General features: G+C 37.4%; 1 protein-coding gene across 1 annotated transcript; it reads right to left on the bottom strand.

The window, feature by feature from the left end:
• Window positions 1-2,639: 2,639 nt before the first annotated feature.
• Window positions 2,640-7,205, bottom strand: LOC137271955 (amiloride-sensitive sodium channel subunit beta-like). Its single transcript, XM_067804337.1, has 8 exons — window positions 7,066-7,205; window positions 5,784-6,345; window positions 5,398-5,496; window positions 4,730-4,910; window positions 4,424-4,483; window positions 3,823-3,985; window positions 3,041-3,132; window positions 2,640-2,791 (listed from the first exon to the last, which is right to left on the bottom strand). The coding sequence occupies exons 1-8, from the start codon at window positions 7,203-7,205 to the stop codon at window positions 2,640-2,642; spliced, it is 1,449 nt and encodes a 482-aa protein (XP_067660438.1).
• Between the last annotated feature and the right edge of the window lie 5,895 nt (window positions 7,206-13,100).

Genomic DNA, 13,100 nt, shown 5'->3' with positions numbered 1-13,100 from the left:
AGTCTCACGAAGTATAGCCTTGTTAGATGCAAACTTTCCCACCCTTAAGTATCGTTTAAAATATGTAGTTTGCATTTGCTCTATTACAAGATGGTAATTAGTACCCCAAATTTCACTTGCGTATAATAAAACAGGAACAATTATCTTATTAAATATTTCACAGGCTGTAGTGAATGAGATATATCTGTTCATACTAAATAAATGAAAGACACAAGTCATTGCTTTAGATGCCTGTGCAGCAAGAGTATTACAAGCGTTTCACCAAGAGAGCCTTGAGGAGAATATCAACCCTTAGTACTTATGATATGTAACACTTTTAGTTGTTTGTCCCCAAATGTACCACCGTTTCTAAATACTGTAGTTATATTTGTTGTTTTCTGTATTCACTCCATTTCTTACAAAAATCATCTAATACATTCAATTGTCTTTGCAAACCTGCTACTGTAAATGAAAGCACTATAACATCATCAGCAAACAATAGCATCATTATGTCTTCAATATCTTGGTTTATGAATATTCTATGATTGTATTTATTATACATTTCAATTACAAGTTCATTTATAAAAAAATATGAATAGCACAGGGCTTAAAACACAACCTTGGCGAACACCACATGAAGTTTCAAACTGTTGCCTTCCTCAGATTTTATGCAAGCTTTAACTGATGAATACATACTCTTACTTCAATATGTTAAACATTTTGCCATGGCAACCTTTTGTAACTAACATATATAACATATTTTCCCTGTTAATGTAATCAAAGGCTTTTCTAAAATCAACGAATGCTACGTAATATCTGCCACCTTTTTCACAAAGATATTTGCAGCACAACGACTGTAGAATACAAATATTGCCTACCGTAGAGTACTCAGGACGGAAACTTGCATGAGACTCCGAAATCAAATTATTATCATCCAACCAAATTCTTATTCGTTTTTCTAAAACAGACGCAAACACTTTACAAAAACATTTAGCAACGAGATCCCTCTGTAATTATTCGGATTTGATCTGCTTCCAGACTTAAATAGAAGGACAATCATTCCAATATTCCACACTTCGGGAAAATGATCTGTATCTAATATCTTATTAAACAGTAAGTGCAGGTATTTAGTAACAGTTGCAGTGTCGTCTAACTTAAGAAATTATGTCGGAATACCATCTTCGCCCGGAGCCTTGTTTCGTTTCAGCATATCAGTACTATCTTCAATTTCTTTTTATCTGATCTGACCCGATAATAGTTCACCAGTAATGGCCAAGTTATTACAATGGTCACATGAATGAGAATGTAATAAATCAGATACAGTTTCATCAAAAACATTGGTCTCACTGCCTGGCTCAGGACAAAGTAATGATGTGAAGTACGATAACCAGATATCTGGTGAAATGCCACTTTGTATTCTCGTCCCACATATCAATGATGTTAAAGACTTCCAAGACGATTTACAGTCTCCATACCTTGCTGCAATGCATATATCATCCGCATTTTTCTTATCGTAATTATCATTTTTAAGTTGACAACACATCTTAAACTCAGGCTTTGCTGACAAGTATTTATTCAAATTTAACTGACACTTAAATTTACGGAAGATAGATAATGCTTTCTGCTTAGCATTTTTTTTAATACGACAGTCTTGATCAAACCACGGCGGCTGTTCTCTTTGTTTATTTGGGCTGGTATTAAACAATGACCTAGTTGGGGGACAATATATCAAAATATAACCCATTTTCTTAGCAGCCTGGTTAATATCGACATCTAGTAATGTAACAAACTCTTCAAATATACTTGACTCGATGGTTTGCATGAGGCAGTTATTATATTCTGTGACAAAGGCGTCAGGGAGTCCGTATCTCGGTACACGGGGTAGAACAGGTGCATCTGTAGACGCAGAAACATCAGAATCTAGACCCGAAAATTGGCTGAATAAGACGACAACAATTGGCATATGGTCCAACTCAGTGCGTTCAGGTATTTGGAAATCTTGCAAGTAACCGAACATCTCAGTGGACAAAATACAATAGTCCACAACACTTGTACCCATATTGGAAATGTATGTATACAAACTAGAAGCAGTTGGGTTACAACGCCCATTTGCAATGTGTATACCAAACAGTTTACACAATTCGAGCAAGCTTCTGCCATATTTACTTGTAATATCATCTTCTGAGTTTCAAGGTTTATCAAACTTGCCCATGTTGTATGTGTCACCAACTGGAAGGTATTCACTGCTAACGTCAGTAATAAAGTCTGTCTCTCTGTCTGCAGTATAATGTTTTCTTGTCCATATCTGCTCCTTTAAATTCCGTGACGACGCACTCCTTGGAGTATCACAAAGGCTAGTTCTTGTTGTCTCTTCAAGGTACAAGCAAAGATTGATAAGTAGCAACAAAACGTAATACCCTCATTTATCCATATCATCTTTTCTTTCTGCTGCGATCACATCTTGTGGCACAATATAACTGTTAACTATTTTCATGTCTTTAGCTGCTCAGGTATATCATACCTTGGTGCATTTTATATATTCGACAGTAACAACACGACATCTGAAACACTGAAATGAAATGAAATAAAGAATTTTCAAGACAATCCGGTCCGGTCGTCAACGACAACGTCTATATCAACTGACAAGACATGCATATTCGTCAGTGCTTCATGTGCGTGACCGGTTTGATTTCGCCACCACGCTTGCATCTTCTGAACATGGACAGACAGACAATGAGGAGGAACTCGCCTACTTCGGTGACAGTCAAGATACTAGCTCCGAGACAGATGCCCATTTGGCCTCCAAGGTTTCCTGTCAAAACAAAAACGTCAACGTGTTGGGTTTAAGAAAGCGTTAATTAGAAGTCTTTCTATTGCAAAAAAGTTAACATAGTGGACATACATTTACTTACGCGTTGTCAAAACACAGACGCCTTACGTATACACTACTAAAAGAACAAGATCACACGATCATGTATTGTGGTCAGTATTTACCAGACTGATGTAACTTTGTAAGAAATTCCGTTGCAAATACTGAATGTCTTGATTGAACTTAACTCACCGATGAGAGACTCTGTTGTGTACTTCGGACTTTGCTCTGTCGACAGGGCAATCAGGTCTTCATAAAACAGTCTTATTTCGAGAAAGTTCTTTCTGAAAGGATATTATTTGTGTGACAAGAAGGAATGTAAACCGTGATAATACTCTAATCTGAACGGGACACGCACGTGTCAACAGATGCTCAGATCTGTGAGACACCCTACAATACACTCCATCATTGCACTGTTATTTGTTCAAAGTATAGAGAGCTAAACAACAGACGTCAAAAGATGTCACATCACCCATCCCACGGTTAGAATGTGACATACGTCTAATAGGTAGGTATTTGAACCAATGGCAGTTCCATGAGACTCACTGACAGACGGAACCCACTGATTCCGTGTTTCCCTTCATATGGTTTCACCGACTAAAATAAAGGGTTGCCTGGTCTCAGTGTGTGTTTTGTGTGGGTTACATCCATGTTGTCTAACACGGTTCGGTCTTTTGCAGTATTTAAGGTTAACCTAGGTCTGGCAGTGTAGTGAGGCGTGTCTCCTTTCTCAAACGAATAGAACTTGTGTGGTAATTCCCCCATAAGCTGGTTACATGTACATGAAACTTAATGCATTTCCATAACTGTCCATACTATCAACGATAAATAACGGTTAAAATCTTGCTGAAGGTATATTTAATGATGTGGAAGATTCAAGGCTAGTAAAAAATAACCTTACGTTATTCCTAACAGAAGGTGTAAACAATGTTTGTAAGTCTCTCTACCAACTATACCAAGTATTTTGTACTCACGTGACATATTCCTCATTCTGAGCCATGTTTAAGTCAAGAAGCATGCGAATGGAGACATCAGATGGGTATTTTGAAGATGAAACCTTTACATTATATGCCTCAAAAGAGCAGGGTAGTTGACAATTACACAGTTTCCGAATCGTCGCATTCCTCATCACGTACTCTGCAATGTGGCCAGACACACCCAATTGTCGAGTAAATGTCGATTGCTCAGAAATATAGCAATAGGATCAAACGCTCAAACAAATGACCTAATCTGTTCATCGTACAGCTTTATATTCATTTCAAAGGAATGTCAACTTTATTTACTTATTATGTATATGATTTTATCCTTATCCATATGAATATGTGTCTCATGACTCACTTTATTTAGTAAACTGTTGTAAAAAGGCCGTGAAAACGACAAGTAGTTATTTTTCACAGAGAGGAGATTTCCAATGAAACACCGATTAAACATCATTAAGAAACATTGAAACTAGCAAAGACTGTGATATGTACATATACTAATGGTAAACGCAATTTCCCCTTTATCAGTTCCCATGTCGTCAACAAGAGACAGAAAATGATACCTGGTACATAGGACATACAGGTTCGCACTTACCATATGTCGGATAATAGCATTTCGTCTGGTTATAAATGGAACAATATTGTCCAATGGCTGCTGGAAATATAGAAAAACGCTAGTGAACAGTTTACACAAGTGATCTGCACGGTGCACGTTCACAAATATGCTGATAGTTTATTTTACTGATTATAACACCACTCATTGGTTTTGCTTCATTTAACTTTTAGACCTTAAATGTATTGACATAATTAGTAGCTACTGCAAAAGAAGAGGGGTTATGAAATCAGAGATAGCCAGGTGATTTTGAGTTTGATTTGTAATTGTTATAATTAATGAGCTTACGGTTATCAGATATTGCGACACAACCACATATTTTGTATGTAATCTTTGTCATACATTCTCGTAGGCAGTTTTCATATGTGTATGTGTCAAAATATTCCAAGGTGTTGTTAAATGAAGGATCAAGTGTATCCACGCATGTTCGATTCTTGAAGGCCTGGTAGGGAGGAGGTAAGTACCGGTACTGAAACACAATAAGTCACCAAAAAATGTCGGGAGGTAACGTAAAATTAATTACGTTTCATAAATAATGTTTTGCAACCAATCAGATACTATTAACAGCTAAAACGAGGAGATTTGAAGCCTGTTGATATGAAACATTGTGAGAGTGAACTTCAGAACCCGAAGTGGGAGATAGAATTACGAGTGGAGGCAAGATAAATGACAAGACAATGGTAAGCAAATGTGTGTTGCCGACAGACCTCAGGTCACCTTTCGAGTACAGTTTATTTAACAGAAATTCTACATTTACATGAAGTCATAAAATCGATACTGACCTTCCATATGCAAACGACTGTGGCCCAATTTTATTATTTTGGGTTGAACCGGACCTAGCCTCTTACAAGAATGATTAAGTAAGACACTGGTGTGTCACGCGACCAGCTAATACTTGAGTTTGGACAATGTAATCAGATATGACAGCTGGTAGTAAAATAGTATCTGGGCCATACCGTTGATCTTTGTATAACAGCATTAGTTGTTGTTCCCGGAGCTGCCAGGAAAGAAGTTCCCGCTACATCTGGGTGGATACGAGGATCGTGCAGGATTACCTGTCGCCATTGAAGAGGAACACATTCATAAAAAAATAAAAACACCAAAGTGCAACCTTGCTTCATCGTCACTACCAAGTCCATGCTTATACTTTTAGAGATTTATGACAGTCGAACCAAACGTATTCATTCTTCTCATGAGAAAACTGACTATAATCAATGTCTGACATCCGAGTCGTCCTTACCACGTGATATATTCATGTAGTAGTCTATTGTCCATCAATGACTGCGAAAATATAATTTTGTTTAATGGTTTCGCAAAGCCATAAAATATCTTGTCCACGTACCTTTATTCCAGATGACAGCTGATAACCAAGTACATAGTTGATCTGATCAACTTTCACAAAAATGAGAAGATTTCTATCTGCACCAGCTACACGCACTGTAATTACATCAGAAGCATTCCAGTTGTAAGTGGCACAATAACCCAAGGAGGTAAACACAGGCTTCATCGCCGACCAGCATGGTTCATATGAAACACCATTCATCAAACAAATACTTAACATATCTTTTGGATCCATGTGTAAATTTCTCCACCAGTCAAGTGACTTACTGTCTCGAAAGGTAGATCCATTCAGTACAGGATTGTTCCAGTTTACCGGTCCTATGAATGAACCCAACACACTGACATTCCTGAAGAATTCCTCAAGATGAGGATCGGCTGCTCTTACTTTGCTCAGGTTGAACGGACTCTGATTGCAGAATGTGACTGCAGGGAAAGGCACTTCCTCAAGGACATCGACATTTGTGTTGGTGATGACTGGATATCTGTAGTAGTCCATCAACTCCTTTGTTATGTTGTAGGACATGTAGGCAGACATAACCAGGACTGCAACTGTCCATGATGCGCTGTAATGTATAGGTTTTTTCGAGTTTTTATCTGACGGTATCTAAACGTTACAATTCTCGTGAATAGGTCCACATTCCAATGTACTTTAAGACTGTTACACAGAGGAGCAAACAAGTGACCAAATCTAAAGCTAGTATTTAGAATGCATCGGTGTTCACGTTAAGAACACTAGAACAATGCGCCGACCACTAAGGTACTTGCTCTTTGTCAACGTTCAGTTATATTCTACTTATGAGAAATGTTGTGTTTGCATGACCTTGCAATCCGATATGTTGCAAAATCACAAGGTGAAACATGGTATATTAACTGAAGCATCACAAAGTATTGGCTTCATATTAAGCATATGTGTGTTTGTGAAAGTGGCATTCTAGTCTGTAATCGTGCTGCGATCTACGGCCTTTAAATGTCCGTTTTTTCCCCTAGAATGCAACCCAATCATTTAACAATGATAATAAAATATATCCCTTTCATCTCACGACGCCGTTTTGGCATTACGTTGCACTAATACTAATTATGTTTGTATCTTATGGTTTCTCAAGAATGTAATATACTATGTTACCTAAACTCAATAACAAAAATCTGTTATATAGATCGTTTATCACCCACAATTTGCATCCTGGTAATGGAAGTAATACAGGTACTCTTACCACAGTTCTGCAAATCAGTACCATTCATTGACTCAGCAGTTTTCCTCAGTATGTCAATATTCTTCTACTCACCATCGTAGTCTGTAGTTATGCCCAGGGGTGAGTTTGCTGGCCCCATGGAATCCCGCATTTTGAGTGAAATCAGTCCACAGACTTCCTATATTGTCTGTAGATGATGGTTCATCTGTCCAGGCAACTTTCTTGTCTGACATTGTATCAACCCGACATTCACATCGGCTCTCAGATAGCTACTGTCCTAATAACGGTGCGGTCGCTCTTGACATAGGGTAGCAATCGATGTAGCGCTATTTAGATTTGTCTTCTTTGTGAGTGATTTTTTCTATCGTGATAGTCATACTTAGTATTAATCATGGTAATGGTTCTGATGCCAATGTATGTGTACACTATCACAATAATGTCATGATTAAAGGCTGGTGACTTATTTCCATCTAACGTTCCCATTTGTCTGTAACTAGTCGTTGACATTCGAAAAACTATTATAGGTCCAATACAGAAATATAGGCATATATCGACATCATGTGATGATGTTGTGTACACAAGGTGTACACACGAATATTTTCTAAAAGGCGAATATACTCTATTCTGCAAAACTTGTGATGGAAAAATCATAGTCAAGCATATTTCGTTTGACTGTATAGAATTTTCAATCAAAATGTCAAAACAATTAAGGATTGTTTATATAATGTTCATTGTCGTTTAGAATTTTCTATACAAGAAACAGAATTATTAGATAGATTATGAATAATATGTTTTGTAAATAGATGGATAGTAATTTCAACACAGGGGAATAAATTAGCAACTGCGCATGCGATTGGTAGTGTACCTTTATAGGGGTTAGAATATTGTTAAACTGTTGTCCTGCTGAGATGGTACGTAAGTCCTAAAACGTTCAAAGGAATTCAATGTGACCTTTTTTAAACTTAGTGTTTTTGTTATTTTAAATTTCGGCTCACTTTTCCTACAGTCAAACGCGGCTGAAAGGATTTTGTAAGTCCAGCTAGGGCACATGCTGGTACATTGTCCCTGATCTACCTTCAGTTGTTGGCGACATATAATCTGTTTCATATTGTGTTGTCACCCTTAATGAAACAGTTTCAGATTTACATACCAGTTTTAGACACCATGTATGATACTCTAGTTCTATCATTGTCTTCTTTAGTTTTACATGCTAGCAATATATGTATATTCGTAACTGTGATATTTGTACTGTCCTCTATGGTCGACAAGTATTACTCTTCAAAATTTTCTATGTGACGGTCAATATTAACTCAATCGCTTAGAAAGTGATCATGCTTGGTAGACATTCTCATAAAGCAAAAGTCAAATAAACTACACAAATTAAGTGTCACTATTTATTGGACTTTTCACATGAAAGGAACCCTGATATAACTCGATCGTCCAGTGAAGTGACTGTCCATTGCCCGCCATGTATCCACACACACAATCATTTTTGTGTGTGTGTGCTGAATTCCTTTACAGTGTAAGTGAGGGCATACCATAATATGTGTCCTCTCGCTACACGTGTAGCAAATATGACGACAGACTAGTTTTAGGATTGAGCCTGGTATATTTCAAACAGCTAATTACGTTCGCTGACAGTTATGATACGTAAGTGCAAACCTGCACGTAGAAGATACGTTACCTATTCTGTCACTTCCATTTAAGTCAAATCATTGTTACTAGTGTGTGTATTGGTTCAGTAGATTTGTAGTAAAGTTTCAAGTCGGCATGTTATAATTTTAGCTCACTGGCTTCAATTCTCTGTACACACTGAATTCTATCGTACAAACGTTTTTCGCATATTCGTTTAATTTTTAGTAGGGAAATATATCTTTAGTGGAGACAAATGTGCAAGTAATTGTGACAGTTTTATAACTTTTAAAAATTGCTAGGGTGTATTTGCGGTTTGTGTGACATATCGCCGATCTGATCTGAAATACTGCAGTGCGTTGTTTGAGTGTTTCTGAAAACTTCTTTCACATACATCTTTATTTTTTACGAGGAGAATATACCATCAGGTGAAAGGTGTTTGCAAGTAATAGTGACAGGTTTATACATACAGAACACGTGTTAGGATGTATTTGAGGTGTGTGAAAAATATGACATCCCCAATTCGATCTGATCCGCCACTGATGCGTTAGATGCCTGAGTGTTATAGTCTAAATCATCTTTCTGTCTTGTAGATCTTTTGTATTTGACAAAACTTGAAAGGTGTTACATGGCTTTATGATAATTCTTTTAAAATTCTGAGGTATCTTAACATTCTGTCAATGTTCATGCCATTCCTCACATGCAACAAAATATCTAATTTAAAATTAATAATGTAAAAATATGTCTCGTAGTAGATTCTTAAAAACTCACATGTGTTCTATCGACAGTTCTTTATCATAATTAGGGAGGGGTGGCCTTGGTGTATCATTTATTCTGTCATTCATTCACATATGTATTTCTTTCTTTTGTTCATTTTCTGTATTTTCTTTATCCATTCACACATACTTCTTGCTCGTAATTCTTGCTATAATATCATTCATTCATTGCAAAATTCCGACTAATACAATAATCTGGCTGAAATGATGTTACACATAGTTGCGCTGGAAACAAAGTCATTATACATGTATATACATGCAGCATGACGAGACGCACGCTCATCAGTACAAATGACAAAGAAAGCAAGCAAGTGACCTATCCGTACTGTAAGTTATCCTAATTTAAAGCAAAGTTAAGTGAATGAGGCCTTCGTGTGGAACGACATATTCTGTTCTATGTTTATTTTATTCAGGTTTTTCAAGGCCCAGGACACATATAACATAACATTGCAACAGTATATTTACTATTACAAATGGAGTGAATCATACAATTTCAGAGCAAAGAACACATACTTTGATAGATTTGTACAGTAGGCAAATGTTCAGAAGACATCACATGAATAAAGGTTTCAAGGGAAGGGTTTCTATAGTATTTTGCAGGGATGTACTGTGTTCTTAAGTTGGAAAAGGCAGAACATACGAGGACAAAATGGTATTCATTTTCCACAAGCTGAATATTGTTGCGGAGGCAGTATCTGCACTGACGGTTCTCAGGTTCGATACCGAGTCGTGTCCCCATTTCAGTCATCAGCTGGTGACAGCCACACCTGAACCTTGTTAACGCTGTCTTGAACGAGGGGGAGTTAAACTGCGTTAGATAGATTTCCATGTGTAGAACTGTTTTGTAGGTTGAATAAACAGCGAATTTGGAGTTGGATGAAACTGCTGCCTGCCATCTTTGTATATTATAGTCGGACACTCTCTGTTTGAAAATTGACATAAATATTTCTGTGTTACCAACATCTTGCATGACCCAAGCGTACCCAAATCCAAACTGGAACATAGTATTTTGATCTTTGTCGCCCAAGAAAACCTGTTAGCATTGTATAGTGCATACAACATCTTATATGTTTGCTTTGGTAGTCTGTTGTTATCCATGGTGATTAGTCTAGTCCAGTATTTAATACATTTTGTTACATAAGTAACATATAACAGAGGTCGCCCACATTCACCAAGAACTGCTTCGTTGCTAGTTGCCATAGGCAGATGTAGGATTCGTTTGATAAGTTTCATTTGCATTCTCTCAATCTGTTCCACCACCTCATATCCCCAGAGCTCGGTGCCATACGTAAGTACTGGCAGAGCCATGCTGTCGAATATCCTCAGTGCAGTAGTGTTGGGTAGCCCGCCGCACATGTGATGTAGTTTGTGTATCAATAAACAAACTTTCTCTGCCTGTTGGGCTAATACTTGTCTCGATCTAGTCCACACTAGCTTTGGTGTGAAATGTAGTCCAAGGTATTTGTAGAATGTACGGTTTCAAATTGTGACGCTCTATAGTACCATTTTTCATAAGATCGTAAATATCCACCTTTACGAAACACAACAATTTTCGACTTTAGCATGTTTAAAGTAAGGCCCCATTTTTTACAAAAGTTGCTGACACAGTCGATTTGATCTTGGAGTTTTCTCGCAGAGTCGGCAGTGTTGGCAACATCATCAGCGTAGAGAAGGGAACAAACGTTCGGGAACTCTTGTGATATGAATATCCCTTTACAGTTGGACGTTGACATTTCAGCGACGAGTTCATTAATATACAAAGTGAACAATAGCGGATTGACATGCAACCTTGACGTGTACCAACATCATACTGGAAGCATTCTGTAAGTCCTTCATCTGTGCGACTGCAGTTTTGAGTACATATCTCGTATCACTTTCAGAGCGTTTCCATGTATTCCATAATTGATGAGTCTGTGTCATAGTAGTGTATGGTTAACACTATCAAATTCTTTAGAGAAGTCTATGAAAAATACATACATTCTCCCTCCAGTTGATTTAGGTAAGTATTTCGAAATCATGCCATAACGAGAGAGAACATGTTGTCCACTGTACATTACCCTTTTCTGAATCCCGCCTGGTTCTCATAGATGATATTATTCTCTGTACCCCTTAACTGCAAACGTTGATTTAATATTTTGGTAAATACTTTACCAATTACTGGCAGAAGCGAGATTCCTCAGTTGTTATTTGGGTCTAATATTGATCCACTTTTGTCCAATGGATATATGATAGCTTTACTCCACTTCAAGTGAATATTCTGTTCTACTGTCCTATGTATGATGATTTGCATAAAGGGTTAGATGAAAATGTCTGTTTTAACTATCCCAACTTCTTAGATCTCTGTGATAATCATGAATTAGTTTTACTCTTCAAACATCATGTATATACCAGTGCCAAAACCTGCTTTTACATTTTACAAATAAGAAAACATATTTTATATGGATAGATTTTATGCTGTATTTAAATATACCTTTATCTATTTGCATCTTTTTAGTGTTTTACTTTACGTTTTGTAAGCATGTTAATATATGTATCAGCTTAAGTTGTGACTTACATAAAATATCTGTCTATGTGCGTTGGAGCATGACGAGGCATCACTAGTGCAACTGGTAAGGAAAGAAGCAAGCGACCTATCCCTGTTGTACGTTATCCCTCGTGTCAAAGACTAAGTGCCTGTTTTTATTAGTGAAGTGAGACGAACAACAATTTCTAGTCGTTAGTGTTATCCTGTGGGGACATGAATGGTGAAATATGTACAACAGACAGATTCAGAAAATTGTTGGTATTATGCGTACAAGAATGCAAAAGATAAACAGATCTCTTTATTGAAGGCAGTGATCTAGCCGTCATTGTCTAAAGTGAGATCATACGAAAGATGTGGGCCAGAGGATATCAATCTGTCCTTGCATCAGCACCAACGCCTCATTTGTTATTTCCTGTATTGACAGTATGCGTAATGGCGAATGCAGTTTAAAAATACTACGGCAAACACCTTTCAAGATATTATTTTACCTGAGGCTATCTCAACAAGTGTTGATGAATTATTGAAATTGCAGTGTAATCCTGTGAGCCATGACGGTGGAACCACGGTATTTACACAAATCGTTTACATTTGTGAAGCCTAATGGCTTTATTGATCATTTACGTCTAGTAAATCATGTCCATTGTTTACGCTAAGAATTAATTCTTCCCGAATCTTGACACAGTCACGGTATGAATAAGTCGACAGCTTCCAGTTTGTCTGAATACAAGAAGTGAGACGCTTTTGTTGTCAATATAAATAATGTATATGTCATTATATTTCCGGGCAAAGTTTTAGGTTCGGTATTCTATATACTTCAAATAAGCTTTCTCCATACATCATCCCTGCCGTGGGTTGCGGACCTGTGTCGGTGGAGGAAGGGATCCTGGTGGTTGAGGGCATGGGAGCAGGTCCATTGTTCCTATTGCTCAACACCACTTTGGCCCTGACTTCAGCTAGACGGGTGGTTGAATGGGCCCGGTTCAACCGATCGGCTGGTCATGCTAAACCCTGTACATGTAAATGTTGTTTCACAAATTTGAGAAAATATTTAAATTTTTGTCTTTGCTTCATGATGATACATTTGTATTTCGATTGTACAATCCAATTTCGTAACTTGCCTAGAGTATGTCCAGAAGACAGTGGCTCATGGGCCAATAGAGTGGAATAATTACGAACAGGTTCTTTGCTTGTTGAGT

This window comes from Haliotis asinina, chromosome 2 (genome assembly GCF_037392515.1).
Source record: "Haliotis asinina isolate JCU_RB_2024 chromosome 2, JCU_Hal_asi_v2, whole genome shotgun sequence".
NCBI lineage: Eukaryota > Metazoa > Mollusca > Gastropoda > Lepetellida > Haliotidae > Haliotis > Haliotis asinina.
Note: the sequence above shows the minus strand (reverse complement) of the source record. Positions and strands in the feature narration are given on the sequence as shown.

Excerpts from the sequence above, each read along its gene's own strand:
- LOC137271955 (XM_067804337.1), bottom strand. The coding sequence starts at position 7,205 with ATGTCAGACAAGAAAGTTGCCTGGACAGATGAACCATCATCTACAGAC. Across the intron at positions 4,911-5,397 it reads CTGTTATACAAAGATCAACG|TACCGGTACTTACCTCCTCC; the intron begins GTATGGCCCAGA and ends ATTGTGTTTCAG. Across the intron at positions 3,986-4,423 it reads ATGCTATTATCCGACATATG|AGTACGTGATGAGGAATGCG; the intron begins GTAAGTGCGAAC and ends GCCACATTGCAG.